Source organism: Polypterus senegalus, chromosome 10, assembly GCF_016835505.1.
Source record: "Polypterus senegalus isolate Bchr_013 chromosome 10, ASM1683550v1, whole genome shotgun sequence".
In the NCBI taxonomy this organism is placed as follows: domain Eukaryota; kingdom Metazoa; phylum Chordata; class Cladistia; order Polypteriformes; family Polypteridae; genus Polypterus; species Polypterus senegalus.
In genome coordinates, this window is record NC_053163.1 from 6726267 (window position 1) to 6753658 (window position 27392).

The 27392-nt window shown below is 42.0% G+C and overlaps 1 protein-coding gene and 1 long non-coding RNA gene across 6 annotated transcripts in view; one reads left to right on the forward strand and one right to left on the reverse strand.

Annotated features, from left to right (window-relative positions):
- Positions 1–24208, forward strand: part of fbrs (fibrosin) — a 74680-nt gene extending 50472 nt beyond the window's left edge. The window contains exons 7-19 of one of the 5 annotated variants that reach the window (XM_039765042.1): positions 413–959; positions 1054–1280; positions 1375–1640; positions 2267–2311; positions 7378–7476; positions 9560–9628; positions 9830–9859; positions 10301–10372; positions 10701–10833; positions 11254–11334; positions 19593–19676; positions 19928–20189; positions 21907–24208. In XM_039765042.1, the coding sequence (XP_039620976.1) occupies positions 413–959; positions 1054–1280; positions 1375–1640; positions 2267–2311; positions 7378–7476; positions 9560–9628; positions 9830–9859; positions 10301–10372; positions 10701–10833; positions 11254–11334; positions 19593–19676; positions 19928–20189; positions 21907–23668 (3677 nt within the window). In that variant the 3' untranslated portion in view covers positions 23669–24208. Of the gene's footprint in view, positions 1–412; positions 960–1053; positions 1281–1374; positions 1641–2266; positions 2312–7377; positions 7477–9559; positions 9629–9829; positions 9869–10300; positions 10373–10700; positions 10834–11253; positions 11335–19592; positions 19677–19927; positions 20190–21906 lie in introns of all 5 variants that reach the window. The other 4 variants (XM_039765041.1, XM_039765043.1, XM_039765044.1 and 1 more) reach the window with 4 other exon arrangements.
- The window catches only part of LOC120536631, a 36440-nt gene continuing 24194 nt past the window's right edge, over positions 15147–27392 (reverse strand). Inside the window, exon 3 of the long non-coding RNA XR_005635161.1 lies at positions 15147–15340. This is a non-coding gene — a long non-coding RNA (uncharacterized LOC120536631). The remainder of the gene's footprint in view (positions 15341–27392) is intronic.

A 27392-nucleotide genomic window follows, 5' to 3' on the forward strand; every position in this document is an offset into this window, starting at 1 on the left:
TTGACAAGACTGAAATACGTCAAAAAAATAAATTGACTATTTTTTTTTTAGGGTTGGGGTGAGAATACCAAATAGCCATGAACCAAAACAGACAAAGAAAATTCCGCTATCTTTCTAGGATATAAATTATTATGAATGTAGTGAGAGGACAAGCAAAATAACATCTTTTATTGGCTAACTAAAAAGATTAGCCAATAAAAAGTGTTTATCCTAGACAGAAGTCAAGCAAAATGACAAAGTACTGATTGTCATTGCTGATATCTGTCTTTGTCTTCCCCGAAATTTTCTCCAAGCTGTTTAATCTCTAAAGCAGTGCCAGTTTAACTGCATTTGCTCCTGCTTATTTATTTATTTTCTTGAATTTGACCTCTTCACCGGAGTTTCTAATCTTATACTTGTTCATTATTTTTAGTGCCCTCATCAGCTATGGGCAGCAGTGCTGTGAATGGACTCGACTGTGAACCTTCGACTCGCCTTTCAGTGACCTCGCGGGTATCTGGTCTCCAGCGCAGCCAGGAGAAGAATCAAGACCTGGATGCCCGTGACCCTCTGCTTGTGCCTTTCCCTTCAAAAGGTCCTATTCCACTCCACCAGGTGGACCCTGCCATCACTGGCTCAAGGGGAGTGACAGTGGCCACCACTGGACCTCCCCGAGGAGAAACCTCGGTCTTGGGGATTGCAACTCCCTCCACTGCTCAGCATATCAGAGAGCCCTGTGGCAACTACCTCGCCTCATTGGGCTCATCTAGGGCACCCACCCCTGCTCGAACCCCAACAACAACAGCTACTGCCACTGCGGCTCCCCAGTCAAACACAAGTGGAGGCTCTCGTGCCACTCCCCAACCGAAAGCTCACACACCTCAGCCTCATGGTAAGCTGTCTCACCAGTTTGGGTCTACACAGCAGCAGCCAACTCCGCAGTCGGTGTACAGCGCTGGACTCGGGCTTAACAATGTCAGGTTAGTAAAGTCCACCTCACCATCTAACGATACAGGCACAGCAGCCTGCTGCCCACACATCTCACAAGGAACATTCTGTATCTTTATCCTGCAGCAGAAGCAGCACTCCTGCCAAGACCACATCATCTTCATCCCAGCTGCCTCTCCATCGTCCACCTACGCCTTCAAGCTTGACACTAAATCCCTCGCATGGCTTCTCTGGAGCCACAAGACCTCCTTCACACCCAAGTGGAGCTGGGCTGTTTACTTCATCGCTGCCTCCGCCTCCACCATTATTGCAGGTTGCAGGGCACTCTGCCTCTGCCGCTGCTGCGTTCTCTGGTATGTCATGACATCTGCCTTTCCTACCCCATTACCTCTGTCTTGGTATATGATTTTCATTTTTTTTTTTTTTTGGTCTTTTAATCCTCTACAGAGCAAGACCTAATCAGGCAAGAGCTGAACTCACGCTTCCTGACTTCCCAGGGCCCGGAAGGTCGAAATGGCCCAGCTTCTGCAGCAGGGACTGGCAGCATTGGCCCGCTGGCATTCCAGTTTCACCAGCACAACCACCAGCATCAGCACACGCACACCCATCAGCACTTCACACCCTTTTTGCCGCCTGGTGCAGCTGCTGCTGCCACCGCCATTGTACCCACCACGCCCACGCCCGCCATGGTGCGTACCAACTCTCGGACAAACGTCAGTATAAGCCATCTCATTTCTCTATTGTTTTTTTATTATTTTTTTTTTATCCGCGGTCTACTGTTTTAAGTCAGTTTTAATGCCAAGACATTGCAATTTTTAAATGGTGGGAGGATTTATGTGTGACTGGTAGATTCTGATTCTTAATACTGCAGTGCAAATGTTGTCCAGTGGAAGTCTAATCTGAAATGTTTAACTGCAGCTGCTATGACTGCCAGCTACATTCTGGAACAAGTCATTGGTTTATGTACTCCAGACCTGAACTCATCTCAGACACCCACACCTTTGTGTCCTTAAAGGTGATGGCCACGCTCACTGAATACTGAGTGGCTCTTAATTGTGCCACTACTGCACTTTGCTGTGCGGATGTCTGCTTTGCTCAGAAGGCTCCTCTTTGACATAAACCATATGCTGAAGCGCAGCGGGTGGATATGGATCTCTGGCACCTGTGCATATGTCATCAGTGCCAAAGCTGCTGCCGCCGCAAAGCTTATGGGGTAGATGGCATATGGTTACTCTGAAAAGGCCTTTTGTGGTTTGGTATGTGACTGGTGAAGAGAGCTCTGTGGCTGAATCTCAGAGTCCCGAGAACAGCACTGACCAGCGCTTTCTCTTATTTCCAGTTCGACAAGTATCCAGGGAAAATCGAAGGCCTCTACAGGCAAACTGTGAGTCCCTCCTGTTTGCTCGTCCTTCTTTCTGCCCTCTGCTTGTCTGTATTTGTACTTGTGCGTCTCACAGTTCATGATGCAGCTTTGTATAGTCAATGAAGTGAGACTGGTGGTGTCTGATTAGCCAAGGTTTTTTGAGAAAGGCAAGCCTCTCTGCTTTGCTTTTTTTTCTTTTAATATATTTTTGTTAGCTTTGCCCTTCTATGTCTGCCTAGCAGCTTTTGTCTGTGTTGGTGTGGGGAGGTGGGTGTTACCGTCAACTGTTTTACTCTGTTTACACAGCCACACATTTTAATACGCTCTTATACAGCACTCGTAACACACAGGCAGTGGCAAAAAAGCATTTGTGAGTAAAGTGTGAAGCCATCAAAAAAGTTTCCACACTGAGCACTTTCCATGCATCCTAAATTTAAAAAAAAAAAATGTTAAATCATGGAAACTGCATGGATGCTGTACATTCCAAACAAAAATATAAAAATTCATACTGCCACTTGTGCAGTGCTGCTTGAATGTCTGAACTGCTTGATGCAGTTCTTTACCTTTTGAGTTTGAAGTCCATTCCCTTTTGAATGTATACTGTCAGGGAGGAAAAAGACCTCTTTAAAAGAAATTGGTAAATACGTTGCCTTGTAATAGTCTTCAGTTCTTGTAGAAGGTCGTCACAGTTATCTGGATTTCAAAAGATACCATACCAGCTTTAACACCGAGTAGGTTCTTGGGGCAGGGGGAAGCTTTTCCCAGCAAACCTAGGGCACAAGGCAGGAACAGTCCCTGGACAGAGCGCCAGTCCAGTACAGGGTAAGTACACTCACTCGCCCACACTCCACAGCCGATTTTAGCATTGCCACTCCATAAAACCTGCATGTCTTTAGACTGTGGGAAGAAACCAAAGCACCCGGTGGAAACCCACTCGGACACCGAGAGAACATGCAGGGAGGATCTGAGATGAGAACCCTGGTCTCCTTATTGTGAGGCAGTTGCGCTACCTCTGTGCCACCATGCCACCCGATTTCAAAAGATACGTATGCATACTTATTGATAACCTGTGTGGTCTAACAGTTTAGTTTTGAAGCCAAGGGGAATCATTTGTTAAAAGTGTGTTTCTGAGGGGAAAAAAAAATGTGAAAATATATTTAAACCTGACACCAATATTTAGCAGGGCTTTTTTAGGTACGTGTAAACCAGCTTTGCACATTGCTAAAGAGTGATTTTTGGCCCGTTCTGCCTGGCAGAATTTTTTTAGATCAGTCGGGTTAGTTGGATGGCACCTATGAACTGCAATTTTCACAAAGAAAAGATCCAAAGATTCTGGATAGGATTGACTAGAGGCGATTGTAGGACCCTGAGCCTCTCCAGTGTTGCCTTGTGCTTTAGATTGTCGTCTTGCTGCAAGATGAGCCTTCTCCCAAGATAAAGTTAATCTTCTCCAGTGTTTCCCTGTATTAGTTCCATCCATTCTTCCGTTGTCTTAACCAGATTCCCAATCCCATGAAACGCATCTCTACAGCACTATGCTACCACCATCATACTTGACTGTAGAGAGCGGTGTATTTTGAGGCGTGGGCAATGCTGGCTTTGCGTCATTGAAAAGCACAGCTTTCTCTGACCACAAAACCTTTTCCCATATTTTAGTTAGGTCTCCCTCATGAAAAACTCCAGATGTTCTTTTTTTATGGATATTCCTGAGAAATGGCTTCCTTCTTGCCACCCTCCCAAACAGTCCAGTGTAACCGTGGACTCTTGCTGTTACACTCTTTAGAACTTACTACTATTGTGTACTCATGCACATGTACACCAACTACAGTAACAGACCTCCGCAGTTCCTTTAAAGTGGCATCTGACTTCTTTTTTGCTTCACTTACCAGTGCACATTTTGATCGATCACCTCCTTTACGCAATGACTAGGAGGTGTGGTATGCTTTCCACATTCTGAGGACGGATCCAGTAGTGCTCACTGGGACATTCAGGCATTTTTTGCTTCCCTTTTCCTGACTAGACTGCCCTTTACTCTCCATTTTTGCAGTCGATACACGGCCTAGCTAATGACCCCTACACAGAGTGATCTTTATATCCAGAAAATGTGACCTTTACTCCTAATTGCTTACTTGATAGACACTAATTATTCAGCGAATCCCAAAGGAAAAGGAGCTCTTTTTTTTGCCCCTCCAACTCTAAGTTTCTGGGACTTAAAATTAGATTACTTAAATAGCATTTTTCCAATTTTATTTTTCAGAAACTAAGGGCCTGTGCCCCCTGCTCGCTTCACTCGCCAACCCCTGGGCGGTCGCTACGCGCTAGCCACTTAGTGAATCTGCCGCACACGTATGGGGAAGTGAATGTACAATTTAAACATTTTGTTGTTTTCATGGGAATTCTTACAGTTCTTACATAATAGTTTACATTACAGCGAGTAATTAACCATAGTAAAATAAAAACACATTTTTTTTTTGTTCTTTTTTATAAAACTTGAGTTATGTGTATGGAGTGTTATTTAATTTTAAAAAATTAAATAAAATTAAAATATTAAAAATAGTAAAACGTAATAAATTGAAAGAAAATCATGTTTCATCTTATTAGACGTATTATACGTTTTCGTTCTGTTTGGCTTTGATATTAACATGCAAATACTTTTTAAACGTACAATTTTACTGTAAAACTTCAGTAAAAACGATTTTGTTAATTAACTTTTCGGCAATATTGCATTGAATTTTGATTCCGTATTTGGACTTAGATCATGATAACTCAAAGTATAACTGTCCGTGAGTGAATATCGTTTCTTTGTCTCCAATAAATAAACCGACTTTTTCGAATGTTTGTCCCTATGATTTTTTTAATTGTCATAGCAAAAGCTATTCTTATGGGAAACTGTAAACGTTTTAATACGAATGGCATATTAAGATCTCCTTTGGTGTCTGTTATCCCCTGAAGATGTACTAAATTACCTTTTTTGTCGCCTGTTAAAATTTTACATGTCAGAATTATTCAACAGTGTAATCTATTGATATGCATTTAACCAATTTGCCGTGTAAACCAATCTGGAATTTTTGCATTAATTCGTTTCACTTCATCGTTTCTTGGTGCTAGGATTGTCTGTGTACTCAATTCTTCTGTTGATAACCCTTCGGGATGAAATTCTTCAATAAGATTTGGACATAATAAGTCTTCTTTTATAGTCTTCTTTTATTGTGAACTTAAAGTGAGGAAAATGTAAAATTTATAAGAGCTGAGAGTGCAGGAACTGTGTCTGAGAAAAGCATTCACACCAATGAGAAGTGAGAGGACCGTGGGCGTGGGTGAAAATGGTGGAGAGCAGGGCGGAACTTGAAAAAAATCTCATGGTAATATTCTCATCTCGTGGGCCAATAATCTTGTCTCAAGATTTTCTTTTATAATAGAGAGATATACTTCTGATAAATCTTTTACTTTGGCTTTAAAAAATAAACTGTTTAAACACACAGACTTTCAATACAAATATCTTTTGAGATCCAGAGAATGGTGATAACTTTTACAAGGCGACATGAGAATGCACTCCTGTGCATATGTAGGTGGCATATCTACCCCTAACAGAGATGATGAACGTTTTTGGTCTTTCGCATCTTCTTTGGGTATTTTTTTTCCATATTCTCAAAACGTATCCAACAAATTTGGACAATTTACGTGGTGGAGGACCCATTTTTGACATTGTGTCTCTGGGGCTGATATTTACCTCCAGAATATTTTTACATGGCTTTGAATTCATCATTGGCTGAGTGATTGACAGTTAAACGGATCCTTGGGTAGCAAAGTAGTGTTTAACCCTGGCGTTCATACCACCATGTTCAACAGTGGGAATAAGGTTATCTTAATGACGTATTTTAGAAAGCTTCCTTAGGTCTTCCTGTAAGTGGGCAATGTTTAAAATTCCAAAGTAGTGGGATTTGAGTAATGATGAAAGGGTAACGTTTTATTTTACTTCTTGCTTTGACAGTAGGTTGAACGAGTCTAGTCTGAGCAATTTTAGATGGTGTCATTAATGAGCTGCATTATCCAAAATTTTACCATGACAGACATGCTTTTTTGTTATCCAAAATAAATCTTTTAATAATTATTAAAAATAGCAAAGAAAAATGTATAATTTTGGGGCAAGGTATTCCTTTTCATTTTTAATGTTACCCCATTTTCCTTTATTGTGGTAAAATTTCAATCTCATGTTTTCATGCAGAGTGGAGAGACAGAATTTCATGACACAGCAGAAGCCAATAGTGGCCGATGCTGCACAATGGCAAACAATATGAAAACATCCATGGAAAAAAGAAAGAAACCTCTCACATTACTCGTGTCCTATGCTGAAACTGTGCAAAATGCAGGCTTTTTTGCTGAAATATTGCTGAAAATAGTTACTTTTGGAATAATCCACACACATCCTAAAATTGAAACCAAAGCCTTGTGGGATTGACTTCTTCAGTTGAAGACCCAACTCTCCTCCTCATTTGTCGGTGAAGAGACCGGTCTTCAGCTCAAAACATGACTCCCATGAGGATTTGGTTTCATGTTTGGAATGTGTGTGGATTATTTCAGAAATGACACTTTAAGCAAAAATTTAGACAAAAGTCGTATTTATTTTTTTTTTAAGCATACAACTGGATAACTAAGGATTATGTAACACAAGTAACAAAAGATTTTTTTTTTCTTTTTCCCATGGATTTTTTTTTATTTTATTAAGCCGTAACACGTTTTTCTCTCCATTCTGCATGCATAGATGATATTAAAAATGTGTTTGATGTTGTACACTTTATGACCCTAGAACAGTAGTTGGGTGTTAAGTTGACAATATTGATTTTTATAGTTCGTAGAGACGTACTTGGGATGTTTTCTAAAAGATCCACCCTTTGACTTTTTATTGTTCCTCTGCAGCGTGGCATTTTTTTCTGTCCTTTATATCTTGATAATCATGTCAAATTTATACTTTAATTAGCAAGAATATTTGTGGAAGAATAGTGCAGTCAGATCTGAAGGACAAAATTATGATTGTATGCATCAGCTGCCTGTGAAATCAGCTGTTGAATTTTTCATTTTCTTTACAGCCTTTCTACTCGGCATATCCTCCATCGGTGGCTGGAATTCAACCTGTGCTGCCACCTGCTGGGCCTTTTAGTTCACTGCAAGGAGCCTTCCAGCCCAAGGTGAGTTGTTTTTATTAGTTAAAAGCAAATTGAGGCCTTCCACTGTCTGCTATGATTTGGTCTTCATGTTGTCGTAAGCTGGTAGGATTAACACAGTCTATACATATTGGGCATGCACACAGTTGTACAGAAACCTAGCTTCTTAAAACAATAAACGTCACCACATTGTCAGCTTGTGAAAGTGTTACTGTTTGTTTTGAGTTTATTTGTTGATATTTTAAGTTTATCTCCTGCAACAAGGACAGCATTAGATAATTTGACAGATTTTTGGTTTTTAAAAGATCTGGCTGTGGAAGACAAATTACTGCGAGGTGTGACCACATACCCTGTGGTAGTTTTGCACAAAAAAGTTAATGTCATCCTTCCATCCTTCCTCTTCTGCTTATCCGAGATCGGGTTGTGGGGGCAGCAGCTTGAGCAGAGATGCCCAGACGTCCCTCTCCCCAGCCACTTCTTCTAGCTCTTCTGGGGGAATCCCGAGGCGTTCCCAGGCCAGCCCGGAGACATAGTCCCTCCAGCGTATCCTGGGTCTTCCTCCGGGGTCTCCTCCTGGTTAGACGTGCCCGGAACACCTCACCAGGGAGGCGTCCAGGAGGCATCCTGATCAGATGCCCGAGCCACTTCATCTGACTCCTCTCGATGCGGAGGAGCAGCGGCTCTACTCTGGGCCCCTCCTGGATGACTGAGCTTCTCACCCTATCTTTAAGAGAAAGCCCAGACACCCTGCGGAGGAAACTCATTTCAGCCGCTTGTATTTGCAATCTTGTTCTTTTGATCATGACCATATGTGAGGGTAGGAACGTAGATCGACTGGTAAATTGAGAGCTTTGCCTTATGGCTCAGCTCCTTTTTCACCACAACAGACCGATGCAGAGCCCGCATCACTGTGGGCACTGCACCAGTCCGCCTGTCGATCTCACACTCCATTCTTCCATCACTTGTGAACAAGACCCCGAGATACTTGAACTCCTCCACTTTGGGCAGGATCTCGCTCCCAACCCTGAGAAGGCACTCCACCCTTTTCCAGCTGAGGACCATGGTCTCGGATTTGGAGGTGCTGATTCCCAACCCAGCCACTTCACACTCGGCTGCGAATTTAAAGTTAATGTAATTTCTGATCATTTTTTTTTTTTCCTTAAAGTGATAGAGTATCTTGATTTCCCTGCAACCATAAGCCTCATTTTCTAGAGCTCACCCTGTCCTGCTTCGAGTTTTCAGTCTTGAGGCCTTTGCTAATGAGAGAAGAGTTAAAGATATCCTGATTATTTTATAGGTTGAGATGGAAAACCATTCCTTGAAAGAATTGACAGTGGGTAGCAGTCACATTGTGCCCATAGGTATATGTATATAAGCCAAATAGCACTGACTCCCGAACCCTGAGGACTTGACATTTGGAATGTAGGTTACCTTTGGCCCATAGGTCCTTGCTAAGAAACGGTTTTAAAAATTTTGTGGTCCAAGCGCATTCTGTCTGTCCTCTTCTCACGAGAGAATTACTTAACGGATTTAGATCTGGTTGTTTTCTAGAATTTGCTTGAAGTTTCTGGTTAATTTTGCAACTTCTGTCATTGCGCTAAGTACCAGAGTTCGCTTGCGGTACCGATGTATTTGTGCAAATCCAAGAGAGTGGCTGTGGGCCGAGAGCAGGGGGGCGGAGCCTTCCTCATTCACTCGCCAGCCTTGGTTTGTGTTGGTCTACGTCTTGGCACGTGTTGGAGTGCACCTTACCTCCGTTTTAGCTAGTGATACCTATTTGTTCAGCAGACATTATCATCTACAGATTGTTAAGGAGTAACATTTGACGTTTTTGAGAGAGAGATCAGAGCTTCATGTGTTTTAGAGGGTAGATGCCGATTGCCAGAGATATCACAGCCTTGTGCTTTTCTCCCCACGCGGGCAATGCTTTTCCATCAGAGCTGAACACAATCAATCATATACAGTGCCAATGTCTATCGATTTTTAAAGTTTTTTCTGTTTCATTACTATGTGGGCAAAGCCACGGGGTAGAGCTATTGTAATATACCCAGAAATACCATATAATAAAGAATCGAGTATTTTGTGTCATTATTGATTTCCCTTTCAGACGACCACCCAAGAATTAGCAGCTCGTTTGGGAGCCGTGCCTCATACGCTACAGCCAAAGGATCCTCGAGTGAGTATCAAACATCCCAGCATACTTTTCTAAGTAGTTGATGAAACATGTGCTGAAAAGGAAGTTAGCAACATGACCAAAAAGCAATGAATGATACAGGATGTTCATAAAATTGCATCAGTCAGTTTTATATGAGAGTTGCAACCATTTTGTGGTCTGTGTCATCTCTACTCATTCATACATCTTTCTTCCCCTTTTCAGCTTTCGGATCCTTTCCGGAGTACATTGCGAGTGAGTAATGTAAGGAAATATTTTTTTCCCCTCTCTCATTTTTTGTAGTGTTGATAATTGCAGTCTTTGTTGCCATTAAAGTTTTATATAGGAGTTGTTTCTTTGTGGACATAAGGAATGTAACATTAGAACAGAAGTTTGACAATTGTGAGGAGGCTGTTTCGTCCTTCAGACTTGTTTAACTAGTTAAGTTGCACGGATGGCTTGAACCATTTCTTATTATTAAAGCAAGCAACAGGTTAGTTATTGCATTGTTAACTACACCCCCCGAAGGGCCTTTAATATATGGTTAAATGTTTAGATTCTGACTGGTATATCTGATCTACTGTAGTGCTTAATTAAGATGTCCGTCTCCGGAATGGTGAGGCTTGTGTGGTCTTGTAATTTACACTGCGCTGTTCTGACTTTTATTTCTCCATCCCTTTTCTTTTCTGTGTATAGAAACCTGGCAAGTGGTGTGCAATGCATGTGAGAGTTGCATGGATGATCCTGCGGCACCAAGAGAAGATCAAGGTATTGACCTGTAGATGCGCAAGCACGCACGCTTCTTTACCACCTCGGCTTTACTGTCTCTGAATCCTCAATGGCTTCCTGTCAGTGAAAGTCTTAGTCCCCTCCATGGTTACCTCCACACTTTTCTTGAACGTTGATTTGGCCCCGTCACCAATTAAATAAACTATGACATTTCAGAAATGATTGTGCAAAGTTACTTGTTAAATGTCAGCTGCTTGTTTCTGTTGGCATGCTTGGCAGATGTTACTGCCATTTTCTCTACATTACCTCTGAAATCTATTTTTTTTTTTTTTTTTTTTAATTTGTTTCTATTGTCTTTTTGATGCAGCTGATGCAAGGAGACCCCCACAAACTGGACTTCCGGAATGACCTCATCACTCGACTTCCTGGCTCTGGGGCACTGGGCTCTCTCTCTAATGCCCATGAGCTAGCCAGGCCAGCGACTCTTTTCTCTGGAAGTGGTGAGTCCTGCAAGTCTGTGTATTGTATGTCATGACAGAGGTTTGGGTGTGAACCTTCTTCCTTATACAGAAATTAGGGAGCTGCTTAGAACAACAAACAGGACACAAGGAATACTAAAACTTGTGCACATGTGGCCACTTTGTTTAGAGTTTATTCATAAATGTGTGGTGTTCAAAATGGTGTCCTGTAGAGCTTATTGTGCACCTTCAGTAATGACTTTTAACCATTTACACTGCATTTTTAGAAGCAGTACTACATCCCAAATTGAAGGAACAACAAATCTTGACAAAAGATGCAATTCATTGGGAGTCCTGCTAAATTTGAGGAATTACTTTTACAATCTCGGCTTTGAATGTGCAATATGCAGATATTAAGTACAAAGAAATGAGCTGGAAATGACAACCTTTGTTTTAACACAGGCCCTGGACATCATGGTTCGTCTCCATTTGTGCCTCCTGCTGGAGCCCCCAACTCCTTCCTGAATCCACCATCACATCTAGGTAGGCACAATTATGTCCACCCATGCTGTTACTGACCAATTTAGGTTATGAGTATAGATTTGTTTATTAAGATGGATATTTACTTGCATTTTCTTCGGTTTTAAATAACATTTGTTAGCAATTGCCCCTTCTAAACTTTTTTTGTAACCCCCTTGATGAGTCTTATCATTGTACCAGTAACGGCACACTGCGCTATAAAATGCAGTGAATACACTTGACTTTCTTTCTCTGTACGTTTTAGCATTCATTTGCTCAGAGGTTGATGTGCTTGCTGCTTCCTGAGCAGCTCTTCTTTTCTCCACTCTAGTGGCCCGCTTCTTCTCTTCTTCTGTCGGCATCTTTTCACGTTAACAGTGATTGTCAGTGTTTGTGCATGCTGTAATTACTTAGAACATTTTCTTTAATTTTTCACTTAAGATGGCACTTAAGTCTTCAATCTGCCTCAAGAATGATATAAGATATGAAGAGGTAGGGGAAGTGACGGTAAAGTTGGTAGGGGTGAGAATGGTGCCTGTACGCATGCACCACATGGCCGCCATGCTGGCCACTGCCAAGAGTTGATTCTACAATCAAGTAAAAAAGGGGAATAACCTTGGAGGTCAATCATCACCCCAAAAGTGAACAGTAGATGTCACGTAGTATTAGTGTGTCAAATTTCAGGTCAATAGTTGAAATGGTTTGCAAGCTACAGGTGATTTAAAAAACCTCGACAGTCAAACGAACAGCCATGGTAGCATATTTATATTTAAAGAATTTGTTTTTATATATGAAAATGAGCTATATAAATATATTTTGTAGCTAGTTCACTTTTGTTGGGTTGGAGCAACGCAGTGTAAAGTATAATGCTGCGTCGTTATTGAAGGGAGTTTATGCCCATTTCAGTAATCAGTGCCAGCACAATTTAAGATAAAGGATCTCCCATTACAGATTCCTCTAAGCACATACAGGTGGGACAATACCGTATCCTCCCAGTACTCCAATAAATCAGACTCGGATGAATTGACAGATTCTTACTTTTTGGCAGAAAAAAAAAACTATTGTTGCATTCAAAGCAGAATTTAAGTAGCCTTTTGTGTAGAGAATTAGTTGTTACAATTACATTGTTGCCGTAAAAAAAAAAAAAATAGGCCAAGAGACTTTCACATAAAACGTAATTTGACACTCAACTGTGTTTATCAGATTTAAACTTTAGTAATAATAATTAAGTATATTTATATAGCACTTTTTTCACTATTTAAAGCACTTTACATAGAAACTGGGTAAACAATTCAGCCACAACCAATGTGCAGCATCCACTGGGATGATGTGTGGGCAACCGTTCTTTCACCAGTACGCTCACCACACATTAGCTCTTGCGTGATGGAAGGCTGAGAGAGAGAGAGCTAATAAGCGATAGGAGGTGATCAGGGGGCCTGAATGGATGAGGCCATGTTGGTCCATTTAGCCAGGATTTTGGGATACACCCTGCTCTTTTTCGATAGATGCCCTGGGATCTTTCATGACCACAGAGAGTTAGGACCTTAGTTTTATGTGTAATCGGAAAGCAGTGGCGTTAGGATCCAGGCACAGACAACACAGGGTAGGGTATAAGTGCCCCCTGCTGTCCTCGCCAACATCTTTTGCAGAAACCGCCCAAGCTTTTTCAAAGATGGTCTACCATCCAAGTACTGGCTGGGCACAAACATGCTTAGCTTCAAGGGAATTTCCAGTTCTGAAATGCATGTATGGCTGCATTCAAATATTAAAGGATAGGTTTGTTGTTTTTCAAATTGAAGTTATTTCTTCACAAATATAGTATATATGCATTTGCCATGTAACACTGCGTTCTAAAGTTTAAACGTTTTCTATAAATTAAAAAAAAAAATCTTGCCTGCCCTGGTGCTTACAATGTAAGGTGTTTGGAACAAAGGAAAAGCTTAAAAACTTACCAAATGCGTCCATTTTACAAGCCAAGACAACTATCAAGTATCGATCCTCTCCTTCAGTGTTGCCAACACATTATTGTGATAGCAAAAGGGATCTGGAAATTATTGCATATTCTGGATACCATTTGTCTCGTGAAAGGGATACATTTTCTATTCTCTGGTGCAAATTGTCACATAAATACAGAAGTAAATCAAAACATGACTGTCCACGTGGCACAAAGGGTTTACTGTGATTTGCTCTTTTGAATTGAAAAACGTGTTGTGCAGGAAGACTTAAAACGCTGAGCTGTTATGCACAGCTAGTCTTCTTTTTAAAATGGGTGAATCTCATAATATTGATGATTTGTGTTCAAAAATAACAAGTACAGTGGAACCTCGGGTCACGACCGTAATTCATTCCAAAACTCGATTTGGTCATGACCCGAAGTAATTTCCCCCATAGGATTGTACGTAAATACAATTAATCCGTTCTGGACCGAACAAGCTGTATGTAAATATTTTTTTTAATTTTTAATCACAAAAATAGTTAATTATACTATAGAATGCACAGTGTAATTGTAAACTAAATGTAAAATCATAGAATAACACTGAGAAAACCTTGCTCAAATCAGTCTCTTTAAAAACAAGCCCCGGTGCATTCTTTAAGTGTCTTGTCGACCTTACGCAGCCAGCCCTCTCTCTCTCGCTCGCTCGCTGCACAGGGAAAGACTGAACACGTGCAGAAATCATCGGCGCGTATGAACCGGAAAGAAAACTGGCTTGTTTGTCACCCGAGTGTGTGGTCGTGAACAGATGCAAAACTTTTGTTGACATTTGTGAACTGAGGTTCCACTGTATAAAGTACTTTGCAGTGTGTGTGTGTGTGTGTAATCGCATGGCATGGATCAATAATTGACAACTGTCTTGGCTTGAAAAATGGACATATTTGTTACGTTTTTAAGCTTTTCCTCCATTCCCAGTAGCCTCCAATATAAAGAGCCAGTGCGGGCAAGTTTATTTTCCTTTAAATTAAAAAATAAAAAAATCCTAACACTTGAAAAATACTGAACTATCCTTTAATCTTCCTGTTTTGGTTTGCTGTAATGCTGCTTATTTGCATTTTTATGAACAAAATACAGCATTATAATGTAATATTTTCCTCATGATAGCAGTATCACTTTTGCTGAATTTGTGTCCGTGGCAAAATTTGTGTTCTTTGCCTTACAGAACCAAAAAAAAGTAATCGGGTTTGTGTTGTGCCATCCCATCCCACGCGCCAGTTTTGACTCCAGGATTATTTATTTATTTAGTTTACTGTATTTCAGTGGAGACAGAATACTCATTGGGTATAACATAGCAACAGCATAAAAAGTAAAAAGTGTTGTATTGATAGTGTCACTTTTTTTTAATTCAACATTTCTAACTACTTTGTTTATTTAATAATGCTGTGTTTTCATGATCTTGAAAATCATTCTAACACTATAAAGAGTTTCAGTTAGTTTATGGATAAAGTTGGGCACTATAGATTAAAAAAGAAAATCTTACTTTGTACGATAGCAGTCAATGATAATTAGTAATTCTAAATGGACCCCTTTATGAGAGTGAATGTGTACTACAGTGGACACTAAAATGGACTGTTGTGAGCCTGATGCTACCAGGATAACTTCTGGCCTGTCTGTGACCATTAATTTGCAGCAAGTGGGGTTGGGAATTCTAGCAGTTGTCTATAATATGTTATCTCCTTTTACTGAGCATTGTAGAATTGAATTCAAACATACCTTCAAAAGTATTTTTGATTGTAAAATGAACAATTTTTTTGGTTAGTATCATATGTGATGTAATAAATTCGACTACAAGTCATAAAGAAGGTTTGGGGAATCGCCCCATATAATGTCCAATGGACAGGTCAAAATTAAACGACATTCGTTGACAAAACAATAAACGGTGGTATTTATACAAAAAGAAAACAAAGATGGCTGCAGGAAGTGGCGTCATGTTCGCGGCTCGGAGGTAACATCATCATGGAAGGGGGCGGAAGCTGTGAGTCGGTCATTTTGGTTTCCTGGACTGTGGTGCGTGGGCTTTATTTCTTGTCTTTGCTTCTGAGAAAAAGAGATCGAGAGACATTAGTACCCTTCCATAACCCTTCGTCACGCCATCTTTTACTCACCGTAGGGTTTGTTGACTGCCTCCGAAGCGCTCGTGCGTGACATGTAATACTTAAATACTTACTAAAAAATTGTGAAGTATTAGGCAAGCTGTTTTACAGAAGAGCTTATTCAATACCACATATGGCGAGTTGTCATATTGTTAGGTACACCATACCCTCTGATGGAAAATCTCCACTCCAACATGTCATATGATAGTGACAGTTCAGTAGTAGTTCTCTTAAATTGTGCTAAACAGGCCAAGAAACAAGGCAAGTTATGTCAAGCTAGACACATCACACTTGCTTTTTTATTTATTTAATTTATTTGTAAGCAGTGTTTTGTTTATTAATATGATCATTTAATTTTTTTATGTCTAGTTGTACAATTCTGCGTGTGTTTTAATGTGTACTTTCATTCTTGCTTATAAAATGAAACGAACTCTTCCATATAATCATTCATAGGACACTTTAAATTACAAACTAGTGGATGGTGCTGCAGTAATATTCATAGCAGCATTACCCTTACTTGTGCTGTATTGCTGAAACCTTTGAAATTGACAGGCTGATTTTTAAAATGACACTTTATTAATCTCCAAGGGGAAATTCGCATACTTTACTAGCAGCATTCTGATAAAAACAATATTAATTAAAAATTGATACAGACCCATTGCAAGTTAAAAAGTGCATGGTGGAGAGTGTGAGGCAGGTATGATAGACAATAACTTTGTATAATGTTAACGTTTACCCACCGGGTGGAATTGAGGAGTCGCATAGTGTGGGGTCTCCTCAGTCTGTCAGTGGAGCAGGACGGTGACAGCAGTCTGTCTCTGAAGCTGCTCCTCTGTCTGGAGATGATCCTGTTCGGTGGATTCTCCATGATTGACAGGAGTCTGCTCAGCGCCCGTCGCTCTGCCACAGATGTCAAACTGTGCAGCTCCGTGCCTACAATAGAGCCTGCCTTCCTCACCAGTTTGTCCAGGCGTGAGATGTCCCTCTTTTTTTATGCTGCCTCCCCTGCACATCACCATGTAGAAGAGGGCGCTCGACACAACTGTCTAATGGAACATCTGCAGCATCTTATTGCAGATGTTGAAGGATGCCAGCCTTCTAAGGAAGTATAGTCGGCTCTGTCCTTTTTTGCACAGAGCATCAGTATTGGCAGTCCAGTCCAATTTATCATCCAGCTGCACTCCCAGGTATTTATTGATCTGCACCCTCTGCAAACAGTCACCTCTGATGATCATGGGGTCCAGGAGGGGCCTGGGCCTCCTAAAATCCACCACCAGCTCTTTGGTTTTGCTGGTGTTCAGTTGTAGGTGGTTTGAGTTGCACCATTTGAAAAAGAAAAAATTGGCGTACAGTAGAACCTCTGGTCACAAACGTTTCCGAAGACGTACAAATCGGATTACGATCAAAAAGTTCGGCAAACCTTCGCATCTGTTCTCGATCGCACGCTCTGGTGACGAACAAAAACACTGGCAGCCAGTTTCCCTTCCGGTTTACACGCGCCAATGATTTCCGCATATGTTCAGTCTCTCCCTGAAACATCGTTCTCGGTCAGATGTGCGTGCATTCACTGTGAACTCTTTGTGCTCTATTTCATGTGCTTTTGCATTAATTTTGCAATTAACCATGGCCTCTAAGCAAGTGAAGAGTGGTAGTGATGGTGAGAAGAAAGGTTTGAAGAAAACTGAAATCCAATTAAAGAAAGAAATCATTGAAAAGTGTGATAAATACGATGAAGACCATGTCGTCTCGCATTTCCGAAAAATTTTAATGCGCAAGAAAAGGCAGGTCACATTAGACTGCTATTTCGTGAAGTCTGGCCCATCCGCTAAACAGCTAAAAACACCAGAAACCCAAGAAATCACAACCGAGAAAACACCTGAAGGAGAACATCCCTCCATCGCGGAGCCGGACTCTCCCTGAAAACTGTAACCTCCTCTCCACCCAGCGTCCTCCTCCCTTCCTTCACGCCAGAATTCGACTCATGCAAAGTTGGTTTTCTTGGTGGGTTTATGGTTATTTTTTGTATAAATTAAGGATTTTTCAAACTTAAATTTTTCCCTGTGCATAAAACTCATTAAAAAAAAACAAAAAAAACCAAAAAAAAAGTGTTTACAGCTGAGCGGTTTGTAAGGGTGTAGCGTGAACTCTTGCAATGTTAGTTTTCTCCGTTGTTTAATGTTTTGACATTTAGTATGGGAGGGGAGAAACAAAAGGATGGTTCTAGAACTTATTCTGACTTGTCACAGTGAGAAAAGGCTCAACTCGATCACTTCACTCAATATGAGTGGACGCGTGTTCAGATATGGATGTTTTCTTACCTTTGTTCAGAAAATGTCAAGAGTACAAGAGTGAATACTGAGTTAACAAGTATCTTGTGAACCTGAAGAAATCCCTGACGTGAACTTTTCAGTTATTGACTGAGGCTTACAGTGAATAATACATTTAATAATAATACATTTTATTTATATAGTGCCTTTCCCATGCTCAAGGTGCTTAAAGTTTAAGAGCAAACACTCGAAAGACAATGGACAATCAGTTAGGATTCTTTTGACGTGTAAATCCACTCTGACAATTACTGCAAGTCCACCGCCTTGTCTTGAGCTGCGAGGCTCTGTGAGGAAAGTGTATCCAGGTGGTGTTGCCTCCGTGAGAAACGTAAATTCATTTGGTTTTTGCCAAGTCTCTTGCACACATTTTTGAATAGCACAAGTCAGTGCTCTAAGAAACTCGTTTTATGTTGGTAGAGGATGTGAAATCAAAAATGACGGAGATCCTCAACAGCCTTTCAGAAAATGATCTTCAGAATTGTTTTGAACGTGGGCAGCATTGCAAGCAGCTAGCTGTGTGTCACCAAGGAAGGGAACTATTTTGAAGGTGATCGTAGTTCATTTTCTTAATTTGTTAAATAAAGAGTTACAGGCACAGCCTCTTTTTTTTTTGTGATGGGCCTCCGTATTTTAGCACTAGAGCAAGATCAACAGGTGCCTCTTGTGTGTAGACAAGCAGGCAACGGGAGCTTTTGCCCTTCTTCTCCGTGGGAGGTTTTGTTCCTCCCTGAACTCCCTTTTAGGACATCTGCGTTACGGTGTGACAGGTGTACCGACCCAGTCAAACTCCCCACCTGCCACTGTCCCCAGAGTGGGTTGCACCATCCATGCCTGAGGGAGTTTGGGCACTTGAGCCCTGCAGGGACATTCATCGTAAGACTGTAAAAATCTTGTGAAATGTTGTTATTCATTGATTGCTTCAGGCATTAAAACTATTTGGAATCTTAACTACTCAAAGGTGCAGTTTTTGGCATTAGGTCTTTACAGTGGATGGGAGAAAATGATAAAAACTGTGCGACTGAAAGTAATTATAACCTGTTCTATGGTATCAGTTGTTATAACATCATGGCTTATTATTATGTTATCATATAATAAAATTTTACATCTTATAATCCAAAATTTTAGAAAATTGCTGGGGAGGCTAGGATTATAGTGCCGAAATGATGGGAAGGGCAGGGTTCAAAGGGTTAACCTTCATAAGGAGAAATGGAATAGCATGATAAACTTCACTCTTCACCGTTTGACATTTCAATATCTCATGAAAATTACAAAAAGGAAAAAATAGCCAGTATAATAAAATATTGGGCACTGAAACTTTCTTACTAGTTTCACTGCTGAAATCCTTGCTGCTTTTTTCTGGTACTGATAGAGAAGGGAATGGTGGCACAGTGGCATGCAGAATGCAGCGTGATGAATTTAAAAGGGGAGACCTTACAGTGAATTCTAAGTAGGTGTCTAGGGGACTTTGGGTTTCTGCTGAGCTTTTAGCAGGATAATTTACAAAATTACCACATGGATTCACAAGATTTTACTGTTGTTAAACATTCTTAGAACTCAACTTTGTATTCACTTAATTCAGATTCGGGTCATAGAGGACAGTAGCCTATCCCAACATCACCACATACGACATTAGCTAACCGTTAAGGAGGAGTACAGGCTCTGCAGTTATTTTTGAGTAAATGGTTTGTTTGATTAAAAGTTAAAACATTGAAGATGACCAGGTATACAACAAAAAGAAATGATGTAAAATAGAATTTCTGGTCTTTTTAGTTTGTTTCAGACTTCCCAGAGCACTCGGGGAGACTACTCACTTTTCTCTGTGGGCTTACTAACTTTCTGTGGTGTTGAATTTGTGTCCTCCACTCACAGATCCATTTGGACGTGCTTCTGCCTTCCCTCCGCTTGGTGCCCTAAGTAATGGAGCTTTTGGTGGCCTGGGCAGTCCAACTCTGGGTGAGCAACATCTTTCTTCAGAATAACGTGTCGCCTCTCAATTTGTATGTCTTCCTCTAACTCGCTATCTCTTCTTTCTCTTTATCCCCCTCTCTCTCTCTCACTGCCTGTGGACCTTTTTTGTAACTTGTCAGTTGGATTTGCCAAGCGTTGTTTTATCTCCATTCATAATGTCTTTTCAATTTGTTAAACTGCCACTTCTAATGGTAATTTAGAGTTTCAGCTCATGTTTCTACACATTGTTTTTACAGCTGCAGCCAGTTCAATGTTTGCACACAAAGAAAGTCCCGGGGGAGCGCCTGGTTTTGGAAGTCCCCACGACCCTTGGAATCGGCTTCATCGTACCCCACCGTCTTTCCCTACTGCCCCAACATGGCCTAAAGGTGGGGAAGGAGAGCGGAATTCCCATGAAAAGGAAAGAGACAGGGAGCAGCGTGAGAGGGAACGGGAGCGTGAGAGAGAACGGGAAAGCGAAAAGAGAGAGATTCCTCTCATTAAGGATGAGAAAGAGAGGTAAGTTGAAGCTTTCATAATATATAAAGAGATGACAATGTAAATTAAGAATGTTTAAATAAAGACATTGTGTAAAACACCAACATTATATACACTCACCAGCCCTTTTACTAAGTACACCTTGCTAGTACCAGGTTGGACCCTCTTTTTGCCTTCAGAACTGCCGTACTTCTTGATGGCATAGATTCAACAAGGTACTGGAAACATTCCTTAGAGATTTTTGGTCCATATTGACAAGATTGCAGCACACAGTTTCTGCAGATTTGTTGGCTGCACATCCATAATGCAAATCTCCCGTTCCACCACATCCCAAAAGGTTCTCAATTGGTTTGAGATCTGGCGACTGTGGAGGCCATTGGAGTGGAGTGAACGCATTGCCATGTTCAAGAAACCAGTCAGAGTTGGTTTTTGCTCTGTGACATCCCACGTTATGCTGGTGGAAGTAGCCATCAGAAGATGGGATGGACATGGTCAACAATAATACTCGGGTAGCTGGAAGCTTAATACTAAGGGGCCTAAAGTGTGCCAAGAAAATATCCCCCACACCTTTACAGCACCACCACCCTGAACCGTTAATAAAAGGCAGGATGGGTCCATGCTGGTGACCCCAAATTCTGACCCTACCATCCGGATGTCACAGCAGAAATGATTAATTAATTAATTTAAATCTAATCTTAATTTAAATCTTACAGGAGTGGCACCCAGTGTGGTCTCCTGCTGCTGTAGCCCATCTGCTTCAAGGATGGAGTTGTTGTGTGTTGAGAGATGCTTTACTGCATGCCTTTAATTGTAATGAGTGCTTATTTGAGTTACTGTTAGCTTTCTATCTGCTCAAAGAAGTCTGGCCATTCTCCTCAAACCTCTGGCAACAACAAGGCATTGTCACCCAGAGAACTGCCTCTCACTGGATATTTTCCCTTTTTCATACCATTCTCTCTGTAAATCCTAGAGGTGGTTGTGTGTGAAAATGCCAAAGGATGAGCAGTTTCTGAAATACTCGGACCAGCCTGTCGGTCATCAACAACCATGGCATGTTCAAATTCACTGTTGTTCCCCATTCTGATGCTCGTTTTGAACTTCAGCAGACTGTCTTGACAATGTCTACATATCTAAATGCAAGTTCCTGCCATGTGATTGGCTGATTAGATATTTGTGCTAACCAGCAGTTGAACAGGTGTACCCAGTAAAGTGGGCGGTGAGTGTAATATGTGTATTGTTAGACGTGCAGTAAGGATGTGGTCGATATGGTGTTACAAGAAGAACCACATCTCAAGTGCTGTGAGGTCGTACGTTACGTTTTGCCCTTTGTGTGCACAGGTTTGCTTACAGACACCACAGGCATTGAGCTATGTCACTGAATGACTTGTGTGGTCCAGTGTGTTGTACAGGTAGTTAGTTCCTTGTACATATAGCTGATAGCTGAGACACTGACTGTCTGCAGACGTGTCTTTACCAGGTAAAGTTCAGAAAATGAATGAATGTATGATGAATAGATAGCTTTTACAATTAAAATCACTTAGCTTATGAATGTTTGTGAAGGGTTCCTGTGGAATTAAGTTACTACTCACAAGAAGTGCCTTTCGCTAACATGAGAAGTTGAATCTATTTGGACTGTAATTTATGTTAATAGTGATAAAGGTTTGACTTGTATGTACTGAACAAATGCTTTGGAGGACAAATGGGTTTACCTTTTTTTATTAATCTCTCTCTTTTAAAGGGACGGAGTGTACGGTCGGCAACCTGTGAGAATGTCCCCATTGATTTCAACACAAAAGTGTTCCGCCTCCTCTTCTATTAGCCACAGTAACGGGCATGGCCCCAGCGAGGATGAACCACGAGCAGGACGCGAGTCTAGGGATCGCAGTCGAGAGCACAGCCGGGATCGGGTGGTAGGAGGGCCTCTGCCACCTCATCCCAGCCACAGAGAGAGGGAAAGCAGCCGGGACAGACCACAGTCGTCATCGTCTTGTGAGCCATCCAACAGTAAGGACTCTCCTTTTGAGCACAAGGATCAGTTGCAGAGCTCCCAGCTTCAGCAGCAGAAGCCTTCCTCCCTGCCAAGCAGCTCGGCTGGCGGTGGTCTCACAACCTCTACCTCGAATGCAAACACTGAGGACAAACGCAGCCCTGGGCTTGGAAAGGAGGCCAGCAAGCCATTATTGTTAGGTACAGCATCCTGTGCACCCTCGCTTAGGGAAAGTGGGAGACCTGGACCTTCAGTGTCTGTGGGTTCAGCCAGTGGAGGCGATCGGGAACGCAAGCCGACTCCTGACTTGCACCTGCACCCTAAGAAGGGAGAAGCAAGCATGCCAACTGCACTCATTAAAGTGAAGGAGGAGCGCAAGGAAGAGCCAGAATCTATACCCATTCCCATCCCAAGCTCACAGCCACAGCACCACCCAGCACCGCTAGCCTTCGAGAGGCCTAACAGTCGGAGCAGCAGTAGTCATCACAGTAGCAGCAGTGGCAGCAGCAGCAGCAATCATCATACTCCTCATCTTCATCCGAATTTGCACCCTCTGCCTGCTCCGGCAGGGAGCAGTGGCGGTCCTTCTCCGATGAGTGCCGCTGCCGCAGCAGCAGCAGCCGCCGCTGCCATGGGTTTGACAGTTAACCCAGCAATAGGCAGCCATCCCAGCTCTCATCCTGGACACCCTTTGAACTCCCTGACAATGCTGGAGCGCAGCAGAGCCCTAGGGGGCTATCTTGGAGTTGCGGGCCCTGCAGTGGTCCCTCCACAGCCCCAGGCAGAGCGTTTCGCCCACCACTCGGCAATGGCATTTCAGTGGGATCTGTGGCGTGAGCCTTATCGCAATGCAGAGGCGTTACATCATCACCAGCAGCAACAAGCTGTGGCTCAGCATCGGCGAGAGGCCCTGGCTCTAAGGTCCGACCCACAGCTGGCACGTTACTTAGCTAATCGCTTCTATGAACCAGACCGGGAGTTTGCAGGACTAGTTGACAGGCATCAGGCTCATCACCCGCACCCATTGCACCACAACCCCCACGAGCGGGGTCCCGCCAGCGCTGCTGTGATTGGCAGCAGCCTATTGGACGAGCATGAGCGTGCCCACATCCTCCGTGAGGACTATGAGAGGGCTCGATTCTACGGGGTGCACTCGCCGGCTTCAGCAGCTGTAGCATCCTCTGCCACTGCTGCTGCGGCAGCCGCAGCGGCAGCAGCTGCCTTGGACCCCCACCAGCACCCTCACCTGCCTCATGCTGCCCTGCTGACCCCCACTACCGCCTTGTTTGCACGGCTGGGCCCCAGCTTACATCACCACCACCCGCATGCTCATCAAAACGGACTGCTGAGCAAAACCCCGCCTACTATAATAGGGTCACTAGGGGGTGGCCCACCACCTCTCATTCCTTCTGGAGCTGGGGGGCCCCCGAGGAACACTGGATCACCTCGGAGTCGAGCTGGGGCAGACCTCTCGGTGCTCTACAGCAGTCACAAAGACCGGGACTCCAGATAATAATAATAGTGATGATTCAGACGCTGAGCCCGCAGGAAGTGGATAAAGAACACTTGAAGTCGCCAACACCCACCCTTTTTCCTGTGTTGCACCCATCAATCAATCATTATTCTATTTGTTGTTTATTATTAATATTATCATTAATAAATATATTCAGACTTTTTTATTTTATTACTTTTTTTTGATATTCTGGGTGCGGAGGGGGGCTGGAAATAATCCCCCTACCCATCCTAACTGTAACTAGGAATTTAAAAGACTGTTTTCTCTGAACTGTGAGAGTGATTTTTCAGGGACTAGGAGATCGGGGGGTGGCTGGGCTTGTGGGGGCGGGGTGGGGTGATGGGGTCATTGAATTGTAAGGTGAAGACCCTGTAAGAGTTAAGACAGTGAGACATGGCGTATGTCGCTGTACATATTTATAAATTACTTATAACCTGCTGTGGGACGTTTCAATGTGTGGGATGGGGCTGGGGAATAAAAAGCAAAGAGAAGCAAGAGACTGAACTCAATGATTGAAACAAAAAAGTATATGAATATTTTGTACATTTTTAAGGTATGGGATGTGATATTTTTAAGCAATGTTTGTTTTTATTTTTTATCCCTTGCCCTGTTTTAAACCCTATCCCTCCACCCCCAAGCCCTCAATTCTGGATTTTATTGTAATTTTTTTTTCTTTTTCACGTTCTGGCTTATTATTATTATAATTATTATAATTATTATTATAATTATTACTGTTGTTTGTTTTTGTTGCAGTTAATTTCCTATTAAGAAAACAAAAACAGCCATTATTTACCGTGCTGGGATTGTGACATATTGTGTTGGCGTAAGTTAGGGTGCATTGTGATTAGCAAGAGCTTGGCACTGAAAAATTTAGAAAGGACTAGCTGAAGGAACCAGCTTTTCGGGGGAAAACTTGTCGTTTGGAAATTCAACATCGGTAAACACAATCCATGATGAGACCAAAAGATGTACTCTTAGACAAAAGCTGAAATCCTAGGAGACAATGGAATTGTTATCCAAAGTAATTGTGGTTTTAGGTGAGATTCTGCTTTGCGAGTGCAGATGGTAATATCCTCAGCTCATCCCTGCTGCATGATGGGAATTGTAGTCCCTGTGTCTGTGCTGCTTTTTAAGTTGCCCCCTATTACCAGCACTCTTATCGATACAACATATAGCCTGTGTTTTTAAGTTGGACCAACGGCAAGTTTTGCAAATTCTCATGAAAATCAGTTAATCCTATTTGTGTGGTTAGAAAACACAAACGGCTTATCTTTATAATTTTTTTTTTTTTTTCCGAGCGAGCTTCTCCCTTATTTCGTCTTGCACCACTCATCCATTGACCACTACTCTCTCTCTCTCCCCTCCCTCCCATTTATTAAAAATAAAAATACATGTTAAAAGGTTCATCAAAGCTGCACCAGCCTTCTTTTAGATATAAATAATACTTCTCCTCGAGGGCAAATTAAGACTTTACAGAGGCTCCAATTTTCTAACTAACAACCACCTCCTTGGACACTCACAAGATGCGCTGTGTTAATGATAATAGAAGTGCTGTCTAATAACGGGCATGTAGGTAAGAGAAAGATGGATCAGATTGTGGCCTCATTGGCCCAGTTTTCATTTAAAGGCATCTTTAATATTTAAATAAAGCAGGTCCAGCTTGCTGTGTCCACCTATGGAGCATGATGCATGCTGATGGACACTTGTCATCGTCCTTTCCAAAGTCCAGTGGTTGATATCGCCACGTAATAACGGTAGAGTCAGAATGGTTCATCCTTGGAGAGCAAGTCATTTCTGTTGCTCTTTCCCAGTTTGACGAGAGGGGAATATAAACCTTAAGTTCCGTCACCCCTGTGATCTCCTTAGGTGCCTAACATTGGTGAAGTTTGACAGCCAGCATTTTAAAATCTGGATTACAGATTTTAGGTTTTATTGTAATGTGCTCCCTTTTACACCATTGGTCATTCACACCGATGTCCAGTCACCTCCTGCCCATGTTCCATTCTGTCTGATCATATCCAATGAAATCTGGCCAGAGTTTAAATACCCTCTGAAATGATTGAGTAGTTTGTGCCAGCTCCCTGGAGTACATACAATGCCACAGTACCCGAGTGTGGCTCGCCGTGAGAAGTGATAGTTCATACATCTTACTCAAAAGTGGTAGAACCTTCCAAATAATAGAGGCAGACCAGTTGCGAGTCTTTTCTGACTTATTGGTATCTTTGATCGAGCACATCACGCTTTCCGTTTTCAGAAGCGATACTCCTCTGCCAAGGTGTAACACAATTTGCTAGTGTTTGCAGTGCTGCCAGCTGCCTAGGAGTCACAGTCTCTTCCTACATGTTCAGATATTGTAGATGAAAAGTGGCCTCCAGATCCTCTTCACTCTCCCTGACATTCCCCAAGTTTTCTGAAAGGCAGTTAACTTGAGCCAATGCTCGAATTTGTGATGACAGTAGCATATCCTCTATTTATTTTTAATAATTTCATTGTAATCATTCCATACAAATCGATCAATTTTTACAAAAAAAAAATAGGATTGAGATTGAAAAACAAGTCGACCCCCACCCCTGTGCATATCCTTAATTTAAAATCCATTTTTAAATGTATTTTGACAAGCCTGAGGCCAGACCACATCTAATCCTAACATTAACAATTTAAAAATATCCACAAATTATTACAAACAAGACAGATTGAGGGAGAGGGAACGTCGAGCTTCTGTAAAAGGCTGGTTGCTGTATGCATGGCACCCAGAAGCCACAATAGGTGTGTATGTGAACGAGCTGAAGCTCACATGGACTAGATGGCATTCCAGGGATATTGGGTGGAGTTTGGCGTGGAGGTGGTGGGAGGAGCACACATTGTACCGTGTGCTGGTTAGGAAGGACAGTGTCACAGTACGTATATTTAATATACTAGGAGGCAACACGCCAGCCAGTTCGCGTCCCTGCGGCTCGTGTTGTGAAGAGATGGCTGAACGCACGCTAAGGAGATGCGGTCGCTCATCCGAAACCCTCTCTTAAACGGTGATACGGTGGGAAGCAAATACATTTTTTTTTTTACCTCCTCTGTGCTCGAACTGCTGTGTGATCTGCATGTCGTGCAGCGCTTCGAACATTTAAAAAAGCCTGTTCAGCAGCTGTCCTTTCGTCTCACGGGACGTTAAAGCATCTCCGAGAAGGTGACGTCTCGACCCAAGGTTTATTTTTTATATAATAGAGAGACATAAATGCATATGTTCTTTATTGTAGATCAGTACCCTGGTTAAACCTTGCAGATGCTACCAAACTAGGTGGGAGGGTAGATGGTCTAGAATCCACTAAATTGTTGCAGAAGGACGTGGACAGATTTGTAGCAGATGACATTTACTGTAAGTAACGCAACAGTAAGGACACAAATGTTAGATTTGAATATACAGGGTGATTCAAAAAAGATTCATCCGATTTCAAAATGATTTATTTCGCTTGTAAATTATTAAAGCACAGTGCAGTAAATTCTAAATGATTTAGGTGAGCATATAGTTTATTATGTCATTTTACAAGTGCTCCAAATGACCTCCTCCAGCTGTACAGACAACATCAACGCGATTGATCAGGTCAGGTGTCACTGTACTCGCGACGATTTCAATGATCATCCAGTGTTGTTGGGAGTGGTGGCACACTAACAAAATCCTTAATGTACCTCCCACAAAAAAAAAAAAAGTCACACAGCATGAGATTTAGTG